The 21,966-nt window shown below is 41.1% G+C and overlaps 2 protein-coding genes and 1 non-coding gene across 3 annotated transcripts in view; 1 reads left to right on the top strand and 2 right to left on the bottom strand.

The window, feature by feature from the left end:
• The window catches only part of LOC121928979, a 33,879-nt gene extending 30,442 nt beyond the window's left edge, over positions 1-3,437 (bottom strand). The window contains exon 1 of the mRNA XM_042464304.1: positions 3,245-3,437. Coding sequence (XP_042320238.1) covers positions 3,245-3,437 — 193 coding nt within the window. The remainder of the gene's footprint in view (positions 1-3,244) is intronic.
• LOC121928366 (coiled-coil domain-containing protein 17-like) lies at positions 3,411-13,988 on the bottom strand. Its single transcript, XM_042462958.1, has 9 exons — positions 13,746-13,988; positions 12,011-12,160; positions 11,467-11,529; positions 8,912-9,041; positions 6,987-7,146; positions 6,320-6,442; positions 5,050-5,183; positions 4,024-4,480; positions 3,411-3,487 (listed from the first exon to the last, which is right to left on the bottom strand). Exons 1-8 carry the CDS (start codon positions 13,947-13,949, stop codon positions 4,296-4,298), a joined length of 1,149 nt encoding a protein of 382 aa, XP_042318892.1. The 5' UTR covers positions 13,950-13,988; the 3' UTR covers positions 3,411-3,487; positions 4,024-4,295.
• Positions 13,989-16,831: 2,843 nt separating this feature from the next.
• Positions 16,832-16,947, top strand: LOC121930194. Its single transcript, XR_006103852.1, has one exon. It is a non-coding gene; the product is annotated as a U5 spliceosomal RNA (small nuclear RNA).
• The last annotated feature ends 5,019 nt before the right edge of the window (positions 16,948-21,966 follow it).

The following is a 21,966-nucleotide window of genomic DNA, read 5'->3' as shown; positions in this document are numbered from 1 at the left end:
AATATCACAAAACCAGACCTGCAGAAACAGGAGAATGTGTCATACTTATGTAGTACTGTTGTTGTTATATTTATTCACATCTTCCTTTCCATCTCAAAATTGAGACTCAAAGTCGCTCACAATTTAAAAGAAGGCAATTAAAAACATACAAAAAGTTCACCTTAAAATAGAATCAAACTTTTAAAAACATTAAAACAATTCATACTCTAGTTACGGTATGTACTCATCTATAAGTCAAAAAATGTATGCCAAAATATTGACCCCAAAATCCTGGGTCGACTTGTAAATGGGACAATACAATAATCCTGCTCAGAAAGTTCCTAAGAGAAGTGCCACCCACTATCCCATTCTCCTTACTTTGGCAGCACTGCCCAGGCAAGAAGACAGACTATGTGCATGTCTGCTGTTGGTTTGCTAGAGAGATTCAAAAGTCCTGCTGAATTTGCAAGGAAAGAGGGTGCGTTTGTGTGTGTATGTGTGTGTTTGTTGCTGGTTTGCTAAAGAGATTCAAAAGTCATGTTGCATTTGCAAGGACAGTGTGTGTGTATGGTGACTGGTGCTTTTCTGATGCCCTTGCTTTGTCCTTTACATCTTTTGTTACATGCCCCTAAATTGTACCCATGACTTATCCATGGGTCATATCAAAATCTACAATTTTGGCCCCAAAACCTGACCTCAATTTATACATGAGGCCAGCTTCTATATGAATATACGGTAAAAAAATATAATACAATTAAAAAGCTATTCTTAAAATTTCAATTAAAATGATACAGCATTTTCTAGCCCATTCTTTAAAAACTTTGTTTAAAAAGCTTCTCTGAATAAAAAGATTTTAGTCTGCTGACAGAAGGAAAACAAGGAGGGGGCCATTTGGGCCTCCATAGGAAGGGAGTTCCAGAATATAGGGGCAGCCACTGAGAAGGTTCTCTTTCATGTCGCCATTCACTGTGCTTGTGATGCTGGTGGGACAGAGAAAAGAGTCTCTCCTGATGATCTCAGAGTCCAGATCAGCTCAACAGGGTCTGACAGATTATTATTTATTTATGTCATCACTGTACATGGTGCTTTACAAGTAAAAGAACAACAAAACAGTTGCCTGCCCTTATGTCTAAAAATCTAATTAAGACATGACACAAAAGGAAAAAAGGATGGAAGTGCAAGAAGGGGTAAATCCCCCTACTAGTGTTGACCAGGCAGGCCCAGCTTCATCAGGGCTAGCCTGAAGAAGAAGAGCCCTCCCTCCAGTCCATCTGCCTTGGTCCAGGCCTCAGAGGGAGAGAAGAATGCTGGACCTGATCCCCTTCCCCCCACCATTCCCTTCTCCTTTTGTATCGCGTCTTTTTAGATTGTAAGCCTGAGGTCAGGGAACCGTCTATTATCTCCTCTGTTGTAAGCTGCCCAGATTCCCAGTGATTGGTTGGCATATAAATAAATCCTATTATTATTATTATTATTATTATTATTATTATTATTATTATTATTATTATTTTCTCAGACCTGAGTGGGTTCTGGAACATGCAAACTGGCTTGTGCCAAATCAAGCACTATGTGCTTAGAAGGAATGGTAATTGGATGAGGAAAGCTGAACACCTGCACTATATGTGATAGTGCCCATTATGAGAATTATATGCAACACTGAAGTCTAACAGTAATCCTCTTAGTAAAATCCTCTGTATTTCTTAAGGATGGACAGTACAAGTAACCAGAAGAAAGAGAGAGAGAGAGAGAGAGAGAGACGTACACTGGATCATATGGAGCTGGTCCCAGGGCATCAGAGGGATCCAGGAAATAACGGCTTGCCACTCTGGCAGATGATCCCCTGGGGTCCTGTAACAGGAAGAAACTGGATTAATTTGATCAACACTGATCTTAATAATATAGATGCTTGCTGCCCCTAAAAAAACACCAGTCCTTTCAAAATATAACACCACAGTTTCAAATAAAGTATTCACCCCCTCAGCAAAGTGGCCAGCATAATATTTAGTATTGGCACAACATGGCATACTTTGTACATATTTTTCCAATAAAAAGGGCATGGCAGACATGGTCTCTAGTCTAAACCTTTCAAGTTTCCACATGTGAGATTATTTTATATGTGTATGTAGTTGTCTCCTGTAATTTGACTTTCTCAGGCAAACCTAAATCCAGACTTGATGATCTGTAAAGCAGGAGCGAAGATTCTCAGATCCTGGGGCTGAATGATGCTTTCCTTGTGTCCCACTACTATCCTATGGGGTTTGTCAAATAGCCACACTGCCTTCCCCATTACACTACTTTTTTGGTAGTATTCCAACTTTTGTATGCCCCCCCCCCATTCTAAAAGGTTACAATGCCACCCTTATGGTTTAGTTACTGGCAGTAAAAACTTTAAGATAAAATACTGTGATATTTATAGTCTATATAGGTAAATATAGTATTTATTATTGTGGCTTTGCCTCCACTCATCACTAAAATATGGCCTCTGAAGACTTTTCTGTATGGGTCTGATGGAGATTCCCCACCAATGCTGTCATAAGCAGTTTCCCTCCTCTTAGTTAGCTGGTTTTGGTCAGATGTTTTTGGCACAATAGCCTAGTAGGTCTTTTGATACAAACACTGAACACATTGTGAAGTTGAAGGCTTTCACGGCCGGCATCCATATTTTTTGTGAGTTTTTTGGACTATGTGGCCATGTTCTAGATGAGTTCCTGACATTTTTCCAGCATCTGTGGCTAGCATTTTCACAGAGGCTGGCAAAACATCAGGAATAAACTCTTCCAGAACCCAGCCACATAGCCTGGAAAACCCACAAAAAACTACTGAACACTTTGTGTGATAGGCCATTGATTCTCCAAGTCAACAGTCAAGCAAGACAAGATAAGTGCTGGGGTGACCTTAATACTCTACAGTGTTAGCAAAGAGCAGATCCAATCTTTTCCTGTGGTTACTATGTAACAATAAATTCAGGTGAATAAGTCATTACCTAAATTAGAAACTTAAACACAATACACTCTGCAGATTTCACAAACCACAGCCAAATACCATAGCAAGATGAGATGGAGGTTTGAGAGCGTTTCTCTAAACTACCATTCTCATGAAGAATGCAAAGCTTTTGGAGCTGACACAAAGTTGGGTAACCAACCACTTGGATGAAAATTCCAAAATATTAAAAAAAAAACCCCATACCTATTGATTATAGTTTCAATTCTCTAAATAAGTCTCCTGAAAAAGTATCTCCTGAATTCTCTCCAGAGAAAAAAGATACTCACTACATTGCTAGCTAGAAATCCAGTGTCAGGGAGACCATGAAGATGATGAGGTGGTGGTGGAGGTAGTGGCGGCAAAGGGGGAGCTATAGGAGGTGGTGATAGGGATGGCAGTCCTCTCCTGGGTCCTCGTGGTTTCATCCTCTCGGAGTCCTGTCTCAATCTGCCAATCTCAGCATGCAACTGAGCCATCTCTGCCATATATCTCAGCTGCTGTTTAGCCAGCCCTGTGTCCAAAGTTTCTGGTGAAAGGAAGAATACAGTTCATTAATGGAACACACTATACATGGCTAAAGAGATATATATATAACCGAGACAAATTTCTGTGGAAAATGCTTGACAGTGCTAATATTGGTTAAATAATTTGGAAATTAGTTTTGATGAGATTTTATGGTAACATGAAATATATTAATTTGCTACCATATTAATCAATCAATTAATTAATTGCCTAAAGCAAGTTCAAACTATTATTACATCTTTGCTGAATTGGCAACACCTAGTATTTCAGTTGTACCTCCTGAAAAACAAAATGACTGAAGAGATTATGCATCTTGCATATGAAGTCACTGGGACAATATTTTGTGAAACTTTGGTCTCACCAAAGATTTTTAAGGGGTGTATTTTGTAATTAGCAATCTCCAGCCTCTCTCCAAATAATATTCTTGGAAAGTTTGGGTAAAGTAAAGAAAAAAGGACAAGGACATTTTTGGACACTCGAACAATGTGCACATATCAGGTGAACTAAGAATGCCTAAGCTAACATAATGCAGCTGAATACCCAGGCCACTTCTTCCATCTTTTAGAATTTCTCCCAGTAATAAATCATCATGGAAGTCAACTTTGTTCATCAGCAAACTGGTCCAGAGTCACTGTTTAGTGTGCAAATAATTAATGAACATTCTGTCCTTCCTCCTGAAGCTCCAAAACGAAAAGACTCTCACAAAAGGTATTTCTAAGATGTAAACAGTATTCCCATCCCCTGATTATAGAGGTGGCTGCCTATCCTTCCCCCTGAAGCAGAATTGTTGACTATTATGAATCCCAAACTTCCTAGGCTGTTATCTTTGGCTCAACTACAGCAGTGTAGGCAGACCATCTACCATCTTCCATTCTCCTTCTGTCCTTCAGGATCTTTAACTTTAGTATTTCATCTTCCAGTCTCTGGTTCTCCAGCTCAACAGATAGGAGTTCAGCATCTAGACCCCGTGAAAAGGCACTGGGGCTGCTTTCATGTTCTGTAATGACAGCAAGGAAAGCCAGTGAACAACAAAGACAACTTGGAGAGGTATCAGAGGAAGGAATTATTTCTCAAGTTTTCTGCATTTACAAACAATATTCTTATGACATTTTGAAGACTTACACATGTACTGTATTATCTCATGTGTTTTCACAGGCAAGATGCTGCTGTCCAGCATAAGCAAATTCTCACATAGTCTAGAGCCAGCATGGCATAGTGGTTTAAGGGTTGAACTGTGACTCTGGAGACCAGCATTCAATTCCATGCTTGGCCATGAACCCCACTGGGTGATCTTGGACAAGTCACATGCTCTCAGCCTCAGGAAAAGGCAATGGCAAACTTCCTCTGAACAAATCTTGCCAAGAAAACCCCATGATAGGTTTGCCTTAGGGTCACCATAATCTGGAAACTACTTGAAGGCACACAACACACACATGCACACACACCCAAGGCTTAGTTCAGCTCAGAGGCAATGTGTAGAATCCAGGCCAAAGGGCTCAAGAAGAAACCTAGTCTGTGATACAAAATTGAAGTATGGGGAGAGGAGAACAGGGAAACAGATCTCACTCTTCTTCCTGCCCTTGTGTTCGGGCCTTGCTTCAGTTTTCTCCAGTCCTACAGCCTCTACTTGCAACTCATACATCTGACGAAGGATGTTGTGATCACTACCTCCACTCTGTACATAAGCCAAGTATACAGACCTGTAGGGATACACAAATGTACCATCAGCTTCCTGACAATATTGCTACTTTCTCTCCAACATGTTTCCCATGCCCTTATTAGTTGCATGTTAAGCAGAAATTCCAAAGTTGTCACTGTTGCTGGCATGGAAATTAATAACAGGGAAAGACTTGTTGTTATGAATTGTCCTCAAGTAAACTTTGACTTATGGCTATGAATGGGAGACCTCCAAGTCACCCTACCATCAATCGCCCTTTTCAGGTCTTGCAGACTCAGGTCTGTGGCATCCTTTCATGGAATCTGATCTTCCTCTTTTCATACTGTCTCATACTTTGTTAAACATTATTGTATTATCTAGTGAGCATGTCTTCTCATAATATGGCCAACTTACAACAGGCTCAGTTTAGTCACCTGGGCTTCTAGGGAGAGTTCAGACTTGATTTGTTCTAGGACACATTTATTGGTCTTTTTAGCAGTCTATGGCATCTATAGAACTCTTCTCCAGCAAAGAAGGTTTGAACATTTCTGACTTTTCTCTTACCCCATTAGCATCTCACTATCTGTTCCACACACTGCCCCTACCATTTCTTTGTACTTAATTTTGCTCTGAACACAGACAGAAAGCCTCTATTATTTTTAAGCTCTCTAGCTAACACGAGTTCATTCTGACTTTTCCCTTACAAGTACTGGCTATTTGTTTGCATTCCTCTTTGGTGATTTCCCCCTTCTCCTCTTTCTTATCTCTTTTAAATCTCAGTTTAAATTAAAGTTGTTTATACATTCACCCTGCTTTCTTTGACCATCTTCCCTTTTTTTTTATTTATTTATTTATTTTTGGCTACAGTTATTTACTATGGTGCCTTCAATATCTCATTTTTAAGAAACTGCCATTCATCGTCAACCTCCTTCCTAATAATAATTTCTGACCATGCAATCTTAAAAATCAATATTAACTCAGTATTTCCTTACGCTTCCTAAAATCAGTTTTCTTAAGGCCCAGAGTCCATTTTGCAGCAGGTGAACTTCCCAAAATGGGACAGAGGGAAAGTTCCATAGGCAACAAACAATGGAATATATAATTAATCAATGTTTCTAATATTTTTCAGTTTACTGAAGCTATTGCCCTAACCAATCTTTCCACTTCCTCCATACTCACTGTATCTCTGAAGAGAGAGGACCAACAGCTGGTGGAAATGGCATAGATTTGAAGAAGACTTTATCTTCTGCCTTGTCTGTAGCATTGTCTGATTTTATCATGGTAGGGTGTTCTGGTTTACTCCTAAAAATAAACCCAGGAAATAAATATGGGAATATGTATAAAGGCCCCTTTGATTCTTCATGAAGTGTTCAATAATTTGGCTGAGGCACCTGCTTCAGGTAGCAGAAGCTGGCAGGAAGGGCTCAAATAGAAAGCTGGATAGTATACCATGAGGCCTGCTCTGTGCCCGTAATCTAGCTTGCTACTTTTAGGTATAGAAGAGGATGCTGTCTCACTACCAGCAGTGAGGAAATGTTCAATTACTGTACCAGTCCAGTTGGCCTTTTTATATTAGATGGGAATGGTTGCTATTTTGTTCTTTGCTTCAAGCAGCAAAAAATCTTGGCCAGTCCTAACAATGTTTGCTTCTCTTCCACCCTATGCCACCAAAGTTACAGATAATGAGACAAACCTCCCAGACTTTTTCTGATCCCCACACATTATGTACATTGGCCTGGCTTCCAAATCAGGATTACAGTATAAGCAATGAGTATGAACTAGGACTCCCGTGCACAAAACCCTGACACATGCACCACTGCAATTGGTTCTCTCCTTGGACCCTTACCTGTTCTCTGCTGCTACCTGCAGAAGTCCCACTTGTTCCCGCAGAGCATTCAAAGCTAGCTGGTTTTTTCCCTCCTGAGTATTGAGCTCCACTAGCAACTGTTCTATATGAGATGTAGTTGAGTTTCCTAGTTTGAGTTCCTCCAAGCGTTTGTGGATCTCTGGATAAAAGCAAAAACAGATACACATTAGAATACCTCACCCAAATCAACATATTTTCAGATGTTATCAGAATCACACCCGTGCTTAATTTTCATCTAGGCAAATAGGACATTGCAATTCCCAATAAAAAAAAGTTTTGTCTCAAATTTCAAACAGAAATAGCTCTATAAGGTGGGCATTTTATACCTTTATTACATGATCAGTGTAAACCGTGTGGCTGAGTTTTAACTACTTAATGTGTACAGGTTTTGTTTTTTTGCTTTTGTTTGCACAAGATGAAAATTGACTAGGACAAAAGGTGTCCAACAATTCTATAACATTTGTGTTGGTTACATCTTTTGAAAAGAAGGAGGACTTGATAAATGAATACAATATGGACATATAAGTGCCACACAAAGCTACTTTAGCTTTATTTAAAAATAAAATTTAAAAATAGTGTGTAGATGGCACTGGTATTCTACAAAAATAAACTGTACAAATGTGCAATCATCTCCATAGTGTTGGAGAAACTATAAAAATAGAAGGACACTTATTCACAAGTGGGTGCAGTGTATAAAGTTAAACCGTTTTGTGAAAGAGTAATTAATTAATGGCATCAATGGTCAAAATGTCCAGAGGGCTATAACCAATATTTCAAGACAAAAATTAAACACAAAAGTACAAATAAATTATTTTAAGATTACTTCTTAAGAGTACTTCTGGAGCTGTTTGGGGGATAAAGCAGCCCTCCCCACAGACACACATACACACTGCCTCCCTCCCTCCTCCTCTCAGCTCTTTCTGTCTCTTTCCCTTTGCAAACTCATTCTCTCCAACTGGAGGGAAGGGATTGGCTCCCTCTTTCTCTCTCGCAACTCTGTCACAGGGGTTTCTTGGCAGGTTTATTCAGATGTGGTTTGCCATTGCCATTTTCTGAGGAGGCTGAGAGAGTGTGACTTGCACCAGGTCACCCAGTGGGATTCCATCCCTGACTTCTAGAGTCATAGTCCAATACTCAAACCAAGTACAAGGTTGCTTTGGACTGATTTTGAATTGGTGAATTGCCTAAATAATGTGAAATAAGGTGTAATGAATGCACAAATAACATGAATTGCCTAAATAACGTGAAATAAAGGGTAATGAATGAACAAATAATATGAATTGCCTAATAACGTGTAATAAAGGGTAATGAATGAACAAATAACGTGAAATAAGGCAAAACCACGGGAACCAGAAGCAAGCCCCGCCAGAAGTGTAAAAAAGGTCACGATCCAATTCTGCCCTCACTTCGCATGTGCAGGGATACTAATTCGAATTCTAGACTATAAAGGGTATGTACTCATATGATAATTTCTTTTGCATTCGCACTATTTTGGCTTTGGGATGGGTTCTGTGTTCTTCTGTGCATTTGATAACCATCCCTGTAATAGTGTTCATTTTTGAATTGGCCCTACTTTCTTTTCTTTTGAAACTGAGAGACATTTCTCCCATGTGATAATGTCCTTTGTCTTATTCTAATTAACTCCACTTGGAAATCTTAAAACAAAACTGGATCCCAGTAGTACTTGTGGTTGTATTCTCTACATACTACCCTCTTTCTTTTGTCTAGAACTAGTGCTAAGATGAGCTCTGGGTGCCAGTCCCATCCACTTTCTGATAAGTAACAGCTGCTTGAGCATCCTTTACTGTTTAATTGTACAGTTCATATTACTCTGTTAACCTAAACTAAAAGCAAGAGGCACCCACTGGAGGGTAACAATCAGGAATATTCTAACTTTCTTTTACCATTCTTCTGTTGTTCCAAGTGCTGGTTTCTGGCTTGGATATCAGCCAACTGGCGCTCATGCATTTCTGCCATTTGCTGTTGGCGCTGCCAATATTCTTGTTGGTGGAGTATTTGCTGGGTGTTGTCATTCTAAGGATCAAGAAAAGTAACAGGTCTAAACTATCATTTCTAGAATCAACTATGCAAAGCTTCAGAAGTAAGTGTCTCTAAAAGATGGTCCATGGTGAGCTAATTGTGGATTCCAGGAATGGTTAACTCAGCATATCCTCTACTGAAGGACTGTATTTTCAATGGACTTCGATGTGGTAAACTGGGTTCAGATCATCATTCATCTCTGAAGTTAAGTGGGCAAATCTCCATTACTCTCAGCCTAGAAAAATGGTTACACTGATGAGCATAAGGGACAGAGCCTTCTCAATGGTGGGCTCACAGATATCCCAGTTAATTTGTGCTTAGGCCTTTCAGTACAGGTCTTTAAGAAGGTATTGAAAAACGTGTATGTTTTCACCATTTTTCCTTAAGAATGTGCATGGTTTTTGTGATTCATAGCAGTCTTCCAACTAGCAATAGAATCAGAATTGGGGGGAAATTTAGGGGGGTTGCAACTGCCAGAATCCCCAAATCATCATGACCCCTCCCTACTTATCAAGATAAATAATAGATTTTTCAATAGCCATTTAAAAAGCAAAAAGGAGTCTCCTTTGTTGGCGCTTCCAGGAAGTGTTCCAAGACATTTTGCTGGTTGAAGCAAACAACAAGAGTACATATCTAGAACTCAACTGAAGTGGAAACAAAGCTTTGAAAAGTTGTTTTGTAGACTACAACTCTCAGAATAGCTCAGCCACTGTGGATCAAGCTGCATGGCCATTGGCCAAGATGGCTGAAATATTTTGGCATTTGTAATATATGTTTCCAAGTTCTGCATTTCAACTCTTGTTACAAGTTACAGTTTCTTCCAGTGTGCCTAAGGGCAACAAGTAGCTGAAAGGGTCTATAGCAGGCTGATGGCATTTGGCTCTATGTCCCTCAGCATCTGTTCTCTGCAGTGGCTACCTCACTCTGCTTATTGATATGGGGACAGCCCTACACACACACACACACACACACACACACACACACACACACACACACTAAAATACACAACCCCATACCATACAAGGACCTAGCTCCAAACCTTTCAGTTATGGCTAGAGTGCTTGTAGCTAACCAGTGAAAGTCTACACACCTCCTCCATGGTCGTCCTCCTACAATAATAGAACGATGCCATTGTGGGGAAAAAAAGTTACACATCAAGCATGACAAGCTAAAAACAAAAACAAAACTCGGACTCTTTCCATCAGTGGCATCTGGTGCTTCCCATGTCAGTGGGCCAGTGGATCTATACCAGGTTTCGTCTACTTTTAAAGTTGCTATCCAAGGTATTGGACTTATTTAGCAACAGAACTGAATACCTTGGAGGACTCCTTGAATTACGATCTAGAGTGGCTTACTGATAATGGGAGCAACCAGCCACTACTGCTTACAATTGTGTAGTAGCTACATGTAACTTACTGGGTGTTGAATGATTCACACTCCTATGCTTATATCACTGAAATGTACTCATTCTTTGGGGATGTATTATATCATATGTAGAAATTGTTGCTTTACTTGAGTATGTCTACACAATGGTTCATAGTAAGATATGCATCCCTGGTATTTCTTTGGCTCCATCTATTACATTTTCTACAAATAAATATATTTGTTAAGCAGTTAAAAATGCTACCTAGAAGGGGAAAGGCTACTTGGATGTCTGAAGGGAGTTCTATCTATGGGGAAGAGGAATGGAAGTGAGAAGTGGAAGAAAGTGATCCTAAGGTTGATGGGAGAGGTGAGGAGAGAAAAGAGGCTTTGTGTGAACTACAGGATGGAGACAGAAGCAAAGAAAATGGCTGGTAATCCCATTGGAAGAAGAACAAAGAAGAGTAAGGTCCAAAACACACTGCAGAAATAGTCCAGTTTCAGATCACTTTAACTGCCCTGGCTCCAGGATAGGGAATTATGGGAATTGTAGTTTTGTGAGACATTTAGCCTTCTCTATCAGAGAACTCTGGTGCCACAACAAAGTACAATTCCCAGGATGAGCTTTCATAGATTTAAATCTACTTCCTCAGATGCCAACTGCATCTGAGGAAGTAGATTTAAGCCTACGAAAGCTCATGCTGCCAACTTCTTTCTTTTAGTTAGTTTCAATGGTGCTACAAAATCTCTCTACGTACTGATTCTACAGACTAACACGGCTATATCTCCGAATTATATAATTCCTAGGATTCCCTAGCACTGAGCCAGGGTGGTTAAAGTGATCTCAAACTGGATTATTTTTGCAGAGTGTTTTGGACCTATGTTAAGAATAGAAGCAGACATTCACATAGAAGAATATTACAATAATTAAAACAAAAGAAAATAATTCACTTTGTTTTCCACTGTTCAAATCCTTTCCTTCTAACTGTATGTGCCACAAAATGCCTTGCAGCTCTAGCAAAAAAATTTTTTTTAATGTCCTGAAATGCTGTTTTACCTTTGTCTGGAGCATTCTGAATGTAGGAAGAGTGTCTTCCAGTGACATCCTCAGTTTCTGGAACTGCAAAAAGGAAAATTTCTTTAGTAGTATACACATTTTCTGGGTGTTGTTTAGGCCTGTCAAATTATTTTCTCACAAGACTGACAGTTTCAACAATAGGGATTTGGTTAAAGACACGAGGATGTCAGGTGTTTATCACACTAGTCAGTTATTTTGGGTTGTCCCATTCAAAAACTGCTTCACCTGTATTTGCAAAGACAGCTCAGTGCTGATGCAGCTCTAGTGCTGGAGAAAAATCTGAATGTAGTGTCTGAATCTCAGTGTGCTAAATTTCTCATAAAGAAATTGGAGCTAACTTACTAATGTCCAAAAATATTTTTTAAACCCATTCATTTACCAAAATATGATCTAGACTGGTCTAAAAACCATGATATAGATTCATGAGGTGACAGGATGGGGTTTATCTTTAGGGAAAACAGGACTAAATTATAAATAAAGTAGGGTTTAAACCAGTATTTTCTCTCCTTTTTTTGTGCAGTACCTCTTCAGTTAGTTTCTTCAACGTTTGACTGTTTGAAACACCTCCTGTAGAATCTAAGCTTCTTAAACCAGGTCCTTGTTGCTTGTATTCCTCATCTTCCAAGTTTCTTAAGTTATGCCTCTTTGGTTTTGATGCTTGTGGTTGATGATACTGTTCCAAGAAAATTAAACAACAGGACAGAAAATAAAACTATTTGACAGTAGTGATTATAGTAGTTAGGAAAATAAATTTAGATTGACGTGCAGATACAAGTAAGTTGGAATACTGTATCTAAATAAAGTCCTTCAAGGGAGCAGCTGTGAAATTTCCTAACAATCTTTCTTCTGAGAGAAAAAGGAACCATTGTGTGAGGAGAAAAAAGACCTTTAGGACTCTCCCACAAAGAGCAATATTGATGCTACTTAATGAAAGAAGAGAAGTATCCCAGAACAGATTGGGAATCTTGTATTTTTGCAGCCTTCCCAAATAGTTATTGTAGTCCATATGTTTTTTTCCTGAGGGTAGGAAATGCACTGCAGGAAAGCATCACCCAGTGTTAATTTCTGGTGTCACCCACACCCCTTGGCCTCCTCCCATACCACATGATACAGAATCCTTAGTGATGTTTTTGTACTAATGTTACTAATAAATCATAATTCCCGTATATCACTGAATGTAATGGTAATAGTTGTGACATAAATAACTAGCAAAATTAAAATTGTGCATTTAAATTACAATATCATATGCAGTCTAAATGTATTTACATGCACACGATTTCATGTGGTTAAAGTTTAAATTTGGTAAGATGTGTGATGTTTTTAAAGAAAAATTTAAAAGAATAAAAAAAATTTAAATTAATTTTTAAAATTTAAAATTTAATTAAAAAAAATCTGAGGCCTCTCCTTTCTCTTCCCACTGAGCTTCATCCCATTCACACGATTTCTCCAGTGTTTTAAAGGGACACAGGTGAGCACCACAACCCATTTGTGCCCAAAGGTAGATGTTTGGTGAGCAGTGGTGTCACCTTAAGGTATCACCTGGTACCATCCGCACCCCCCCACACACCTCCTAATGATGCCCCTGCAAGAAAGTGACAACTTCCCAGAATTCAAATTACAAGAGTTTCTCCAAGGAAAAGGAAATGTGACACAAGCCCATACATCGCAATAGTGGTGTCACTAGGAGGGTGCGGAAAGTGTGGTCTGCACCAGGTGGAGTGGTATGGCTGCTGGGTGAGTGAGAAAGGCCGTCGCAACCCTATCTTGCTTGCCCAGCAGCTGCAGCAATCCCTTCCATTTGGCCTTTGGCATGGCTGTAGTCATGCTGGAGCCCAACCAGACCTCTGGGGAACTGGCATTGCCCCCTCCAGCAGCAGTGGCTGCTGGGGGGGGGGGCAATACTGAGGTAAAAACTTTTTGTCAAAAGTTCAGAATCCAGTCAAATGTGCCTTTCTAACCTTACCATGAGAGCCAGCATGGTGTAATGGTTTAGGTATTAGACTCCCAGAAACCAGTGTTTGAATCCCTGCCCAGCCATGGGAATTCCATGAGTCATCTTGAGCAGGCCACACTCTCTCAGCCTTAGACAAAGGCAACAGTAAACCTCCTCTGAATAAATCTTGCCAAGAAAACTCAATGATAGGATCACCATAAGATGCTAGTTAACTTGAAGGCATATCATATTGTCAGTTCTATCTGTACTTCTTTTCTTTGCCATTGTGCAGTTGTTGCCTGTTCTGGTATCTAGCATCACTTACAGTAGCCGTTTCTCGCCCAATGCAGAATCTTTCCATGTGCTTCTCTAAGAGTCGACTGGAGTGAAAGCCCATCTCACAGTTGGGACAGTGAAAAACCACCGAATCTGTCATCATGAGGAGTGTGCTACAGAGAAGGGTATTTTTCTGGAAGATATTGCCTGCTTGCTCTTCTGTAGAGAGAAGGGCAATGCTGGCATGTAACATTTCTCAGTTGCTATGTTGGTAACTGGGGTGTGGTGCCAGCCTGCCAAAATAATGGAGTAACGTAGCACAGAGTGGCTGGGACTATCACCATAGCAGTGGCTACTGTTTGTGTTTGTAATTGTGGGCTGGGATAAGTAAAACTTAGGAACTTGTAAGAAAGAAGGGTGCTTTGTGTTTTTTTCTTTTAATGGTACTTTTCAAAGGGAGGATGATCTGTATGCTGGGGTAGGAAACCTCTGGTTGTCCAGATGTTTTGGACTGTGGCTCTTACAGCTCTTTACTATTTATCATGGTGGGTGGAACTTCTGGGATTTGACATCCAAAATATCTGGAGAGCGGTTTTCTATCCTTGCTGTACCTGGCCTAATGGTAAGAAGGGTATTTACAGTATTTCCACTCTGGTCTTCCATCTTGGTTTAGTGATACTGCAAGATGGTATACAATGCCTTGGGAGGGGAGATACTTAAACTGACACACAGCAAAAAAATATTAGAGATGGGAATGGTAGATAATGAAATAACTAAAATAAACATAACGCATACATAATGCATCTAGGCTGCATCTACACATCAGAATTAATACAGTTTGAGACCACTTTAACTGTCACAGCTCCACCCTATGAAATCATGGGATTTGCATTTGTTTGTGGCTCCAGAGCTCACTGGAATAATATCTAAAACAAACAAACAAACAAACAAACAAACAACTACAAATCCCAGAATTCAATTTCATTGAGCAATGAAAGTTAAACTACATGAACTCTGCAGTGTAGATGCAGGCTTAGTGTACAAGTGGTATTACAGTACTAGAAAACTGTCAATGCAGGCTGAGAATCTGTAAAGAGGAGTAGTTAGGAAGAGTTTCTGCTCCTTTGGACAACATCTGCCTTTCTTTCTTATCTTATTTGATGAAAAAGGTCAGAACTCAATGTCCTGGACCTGGTACAGCTGCCAGCTAGCTGCTTGCAAATATTCTGCTACCAACCACAGCTTGGAAAAGTTATTTTGTGGATAAAAGTTTCCAGTATCCTCTAGCCAACATGACCATGGTGCTTAGGGGATTGTGGGAACAGTAGTCTAAAGCAATGATTTTTCTGATATTACCTACAACAATCACAATTATTTACACTTTTTTCATCTTCTAGAAAGAGGAAAGAAATGTTAGGCACAAAGGCAGAATTTAAATAAACTCCCACTTCCAGTTACATTAATTTCCCATTCATGTCCTTCACGCTCTGCCCATTGCAGCATCTTTTCTGTCAAACTGCTTCTTCTTGGCTTGGACATAGCAATGCAGAAGGAAACTGCTCTGGATCCTGGTTTCCCTCTCACCTATTGCCATGCATTGGGGAGTTCAAGATTTGGAAGAAAAGGAATCAGGGAAGTCAATTGGTCCCCCTTGAAAAAGCACCCCAGTCTATCCCATGGCATAAAGCAGAGTGACACTTGCATTTGAATCTGGTTCAGCTGGAAACACCAGCCACAGTCCCAGAACTCAGAAAATTTGGCTTTTGGGATTGCAAATCCCAGAGTCCCCAAGCCAGAACAATACTGCTTGGGGATTCTGGGACTTAGTACAGAGAGAGAGAGAGAGAGAGAGAGAGAGAGAGAGAGCCAGCATGGTGTAGTAATGTAGTGTGAGTGTTGGACTATGACCCTGGAAACCAGGGTTTGAATCCTGGCTTGGCCATGTCAACCCTCTGGGTGAGCTTGCGCAAGTGACACTCTCTCAGCCTCAGAAGACAGCAATGGCAATCCTCCTCTGGAGAAATATACCGGGAAACAGCATGGTAGGTTCATTTTAGGGTGGTCATAAGTCAGAACTGATTTGAAGACACACAACAACAACAGTCCTGTGGCCTCACAAAGGATGGAGACATACTGGATTGCAAAGGAAGTGTATTTGTTGCGATGCAAATGGAAGTTACATCTCCCAGTTGCCACAGAGCCAGAAGGAGGAGGTGCCGGCTTGCATGAATTATTATTTATTATTAACATTTATTTGTAGAGAGCTGTAATGTTTGCACAGCGCTTTACATAGTAGGGATCAAATAAAATAAGAAAAGAATAAAAAGCAACCAAGCGGCGTACAGTCTAAAACATTACATAATTAAAACATCTCTAAAATACAATAAATAAATCAATAAATAAAATACATTGTATGCATAGTACACAATGAAGACAAAGTAAGCAGCAGATTAACAACCACTCCATACCATCTGAATTAAGAACCACCATTACAAAATGCAGGGCTGTGAGTTATAACATGTTCATATATATTTTTTCCTCCTGTATGGTTTTTAACACCTGGTCTGATGAAGAAGCCAGTGGGGCTTTGAAAGCTTGCAACAGGTATTTTGTGCACTTTGGTTGGTCCCATAAAGGTATAATTGGTAGGTTTGGGATTTTATTGAACAATCCCAAAGTAATTCTTCCCAGTTTGGGAGTCGCCTCGGTGGAGAATCAGAGGCTGAAGCGGATAACCAAAGCTGATACAGACGTTGCTAAAAGCAACAGCAGAGTTGCAAGGAGTCCCTGTTGCAGGCAAGGTCCCTCCACCACAAGGAACACCCTCCTCCTCCCCTGGCTTGCCACAGATCATCACCGCCCCCAAAATGTGGGTGGCACCGCAGGAAGAGTCCTGGAGCTCATTTGTTTAGCTTTGCAACCACCATGCATTGCGCTCCAGAAATGAGTTTTCCTGCATTTTCTGATCATTTTCCTGGGCCAACATTAAAATTGCTAAATCCAAAGACAGCTGGAAGCTCAAAGGCATTTGTGCACTCTCCTTAAAAGTCAAAGAAACAGTCGCCTTCCCAGAGCCACTACTACCTTACTAGCAGGCGCTGAGAATCCGGTCTCCTGGAAGGGAACTCTCAACTCATACTCTGGTTTCTCTTCAGATCGTATAAATCTTTCGCCTTTTACTAAAGATTTCCGTGGAGAGGAACATTTATGAGTTTGTAACCAATTTTTTGAGGCTCCACTTCGGTGGAGCTGGCTTTTCCAGTATCAAAAAATAGATCAGACTTCAATACATCTGTGGCTTTATACCAAAGTTTGCAATTCTGAGTCTGTGGCTGTATCCAAACTGCTCTGCTCTAAGGCCATAACAAAGAACAGTTCCCAGAATTCCCTAGCATTGAGCCATGTGGCACTTAAAGCGGTATCAAACCAGGTTATTTCTACAGTGTGGATGCAACCTGTGAACTAGGTAACAGAACTAGGATTTGTATGGAGTGAAAACTCAGGCTATGGAGATGCATCCCAGTTCCTTATTTAGTTATACAGTAGTTCAGATGGTATGGAAGAGTGTTCATGCAGGCGAATCCTTGGGATTCAAGACAGTTTAGATCTCAGTAGCTTTTTGTCTAGTTAATGGAATTTAAAGTTTAATTCCTGGACTGAATCTCCCAGTATCCACGTGGCCAGAACAGAAGGAGGAAGGGCCCAAGTGCATGCAGACCCTTCCAGAGCTTTCTGACAGAGAAGGCTAAATCTCTCACAAAACTACAAACCCCAGACTTCTATAGCTTTGAGCCACAGCAGTTAAAGTGGTGTCAAACTGCATTAAATGTAGATGCAGCCACAGTTGCATTCACTAAGGACATTGTGGAAAGAATGCATTTTAACATCACTTTAACTAGCACCATATGTAATCCTGAAATTTGTAGTTTTACAAGGTTTTTAGCCTTCTCTTTCAAAGAGTGCTGTGGTGCCTCACAAAACTACAGATCCCAGGATTCTGTAGGATGGAACCATGGCAGTTAAAGGGGTGTCAAACTGCATTATTTTTGTAGTAAGGATGCAGCCTAAGAGATATTCAAGAGCTGGGATTTGTAGTTATGTGAGGCACCAGCACTCTTTGGCAGAGAAGGCTAAAGATCCTGCAAAACTACAAGTCCCAGGATTCCATACAGCACTTAAAGTGGTGTCAAAGTGCATTTTTCTTACAGTGTAGACACAGACACACCCCTTGTGTTGGAAGGCCTATTTACACTGAAGAAATAATGCACTCTGGCACCACTTTAAGTGCTGTAGCTCCATCCTACCGACTCCTGGGATTTGTATTTTTGTGACATCACTCTGTTGTTGTTGTCATTGTGTTCTTTCAAGTTGTTTCTGACTTATGGCAACCCTAAGGCAGGGTGATGAGACATCCTCACCACAAAGGAGGACAAGGCACCGCAAAATGGAGGACATGCAAAAAATAATAAAGGAAGACACTACAAAATAAAAGCTAAAAACACTCATATGCTTCCTTGCTGTGCTCAAAATGGAGGGCGTTTTGGAATTGCTCCTGGAGATAAGGTTAGGATCCAGGAAAAGGAGGACGTCTGATCACTCTGTCCTAAGGCTAATGTATCATGGGGTCTTTTTTTTTTGGCAAGATTTGTTCAGAGAGGGTTTGCCATTGCCATCCTTTGAGGCTGAGAGAGCGTGACCTGCCCTGTGGGTTTCATGCGCAAGCAGGGATTCGAATCCTGGTCTCCAGAGTCCTAGTCCAACGCTCAAACCTCTACCCCACACAGACCCGGGGGTGCATCTACACTATACAAATAAAACAGTTTGATACCACTTTAACTGCCATGACTCCATCTTATAGAGCCCTGGGGATTTGTAGTTTTGTGAGGCACCACTAGCGCTCTTTGGCAGAGACAGCTAAAGGCCTTGTGAAACTACAAATCCTAGAATTCCATAGGATGGCATGGGGGCACTTAAAATGGTGTCAAAAGCGGCATCCACACAGGAGAAATAACCCAGTTTGGCACCACTTTAACTCTTTCCGGCTCAAGGCTATGGAATTCTGGGAGTTGCTCCACTCTGGGACCCACAACAAACTCCAACTCCCAGAATTCCATAGCCTTGAGCTGGAAAGAGTTAAAGCGGTGCCAAACTGGGTTATTTCTCCAGTGTGGATGCAGCCTGAGCGTGTTTTTATTGTCTTAATATTTTAGGATTCTTTTAACTGTTTTAATATGTTTTAGTTCTGCTTCAACGCCTTAAAGCGGTGTCAAAGCGCATTATTGTTGCAGTGTAGAAGAACGAAAGACGCCTGAGCCTTCCTTTCACTGCGAACAATAATAACTACTTGACATCTCATGACGTCACTGTTTCTGAGTAACGGCTCCCTGAGGCGAGCAGCAACGGTTCGCCCAGAACGTTCTGAAAAATTCCATCCTCCGACTTTTAATTTTAAAAAACCATTAAAGGGGAGACTCTCGAGAAAAAAGGGGAGGAGGCCGGAGTGCCGCGCGGCATGCTAGGATATGTAGTTCAGAGGTCGTTTACGTCCCTTTGGGGGACGTCGTTTCCCGGTAGGCTTTGCGGCGCGCCCCTTTCAAAACGGCGGCGGTTGGGACCAACCCTCCCTTTGACCATTCCAGAGTCAGAGACAGAGAGGGAGGGAGCGGCTTCTTTGGCTGGCCCTCGAAACTTCCTGGCAGCATGGAGTTAGGCGTGTATAGGTGCCTTCGGCCTGGGCTGACTATCAATATCCAGCGGAGCAACGGTAGGTGAAAGTTAAGCGGGACAGAAACGCGATCCGCTTTGGAATGTCTTCTTTCTCTTTCCGTAACCATTGCAGTCGTGCTCTGGGGGATGCTACTGCGCATGCGCCTGCCTTTTTGCTATGCCCATGTGTGTTTATACCCAACTAGTCTGGTGCCTCTGCCTTCCTTCGCCTCCCTTGGTGTTGTCTTGTGCCTACGTGCCATTTCTGACTTAAGGCCCTCTCATGGGCTTTCCTTGGCAAGACTGCTTTAGAGGAGGTTCCCCATTGCCTTCCCCTGAGGAGGCTGAGAGAGTGGGACTTGTTGCCCAAGGGCACCCGGGGTTTCCATGGTCTCCAGAGCCGTAGTCAAACACTCAAACCACTAAGCTGCGTTGGGTCTTAAAGACTTAAGATGAAACATTTTCAACTGACTGTTGCGGATTCATTTAGAACCAGGGAGACCAGGAGCACGGCTGAAAAGAAAGCATAGAATCGTAGAGTTGGAGGACCCATTCTGCCCTGCAGGAACTCTCACTCAGAGCATCCCTGACAGATGGCCATCCAGCCTCTGTTTAAAGACCTCCAAAGAAGGAGACTCCACCACACTCAAATAGCCCTTACTCTCAGGGAGTACAGTACTTGTTTCCTGCAGCTTGCATCCATTGCTTCTCTGGAGCAGCAGGAAACAAGTTCGCTCCCTCCTCAATATGACATCCCTTCAAGTATTTAAGCAGGGCTATCATATCACCTCTTAACCTTCTCTTCTCCAGGCTGAACATCCCCAGCTCCCTGAGTCGTTCCTCATAAGGCATGGTTTCCAGGCCCTTCGCCATTTTAGTTGCCCTCCTTTGAACACGCTCTGCAGCATCTCCTGGGGAAAAAACTTCCAAATTCTGGAGAGACAATTTACAAGTGAACCAGTCTTTTATAGTACTTTGAACAAAGAAAACCACAAATTACATTCAATTGGTTACATATAAATTAAGCATATACACCCCTTTTACACTCGTTGGATGCCAAGAGTACGTTTCTCCATCCCTCATGGGTACCCATCAATCAAACTGTTATCTCTCTGTTTTCCTTTTACTGTCTCTAACTGTCCTTTCATTATATCCTCTTATTTGGGGTAACAACTTGAATCAGGAGCCATTTCAGGGTTTTTTTACATTCCAGAGCAGAGGATTTGACCCTTGCTCTCAATATTTCAGCACTGTTCCTGGGCATAGTAAAAATGCCAATTCTAATCTATCCTCTTCACAACAGGTTTCAGCTGACAAGATGGTGGACTTGTGCAGCAGATTTGCTTGAGTTCTTTCATTTTTAAAAAAACAGCAACCGTGTAATGTGTACATGTTTAACTAAAGAGATGTTCCTGTATAACCATAATTATTTTATTGTAAGATGTTTTAACTAACGTTTTCCCGCTGTTTCTTTCTAGTAGACTGTCTCTTGACTTTACAGTTTTCCCTCCACATTTGCTGGCATTAGGAGTGAAGGACCCCTGTGAATGTGGGAAAACCGCAAATAACGAAAACACTATTCTTTTTACTTGAGAGAATACTTGTTCTCTAGGAATCTCCAGTGCAACTCTGTGGCCAGCATCTGCCAGAAGTTAATCACAGAGTCATGCTGAAGGACCTACAAATGACTAGAGAAGTGTTTTCTCTAGGAACCTCTAGGTTCTCCAACACAACTCAGTGGTCAGCTTCTGGCAGAGTTGTGCTGGAGGACCTAAGATTCCTAGATAGAGGAGTATTAATCAAAACCACAAATAATCAAATCTACAAAAGCCAAAGCCACAAATATGGAGGGCCAACTATATATAAAAGTTCTCAAAGCAAGACAAAGCCAATAAATAGATTTTGTGAAAGAACTCACTACATTATTCCTGTGGGGTTTTTTTTAAACTTCTTGATACTTTTCTTAGCCTTATTGGAACTGGTAGCAGATTTCCCTGAATCCCATGAATCTAAGAAACTCTCCTTCCAAGACTTCCACTGTCAAGTTGCTGACCTTCTAGAGCTGCATCTGCACTGCAGAAATAGTTCAATTTAACACCACTTTAACTGCTAAGGCTCAGTGCTATGGAATTCTGGGACTTGTAGTTTGTTACACTCCTAGTGCCAAAACAAACTACAAATCCCAGAATTCCATAACATTGAGTTATGCCAGTTAAAGTGGTGTCAAACTGGATTATTTCTGCAGTGTGGATGCAGAAATCGACTCCACTTTAGCTCCATGACTGTGGAGATCAGGGTTAGAATCCCAGCTCAACCATGTAAACCCACTGGTGACCTTGGGCAAGTTACACTCTCAGCCACAGAGGATGGCAATGGCAAACCTCCTCTGAAGAAACTTGCCAATAAAACCCCATGATAGGTTCACCTTAGGGTTGCCATACAAACTCAGTGAATTTATCTAATTCCCTTTTGAAGGTGTTCAGGTTGTCAGTCCTCACTAGATCTTGTAGCACAAAATTCTGCTATTTACTTACACACTGTGTGAAGAACTACTACCTTTCATC

Source organism: Sceloporus undulatus, chromosome 4 (assembly GCF_019175285.1).
Source record: "Sceloporus undulatus isolate JIND9_A2432 ecotype Alabama chromosome 4, SceUnd_v1.1, whole genome shotgun sequence".
In the NCBI taxonomy this organism is placed as follows: domain Eukaryota; kingdom Metazoa; phylum Chordata; class Lepidosauria; order Squamata; family Phrynosomatidae; genus Sceloporus; species Sceloporus undulatus.
The sequence above is the reverse complement of the archived record's forward strand: the minus strand, read 5'-3'. Positions and strand labels throughout refer to the sequence as shown.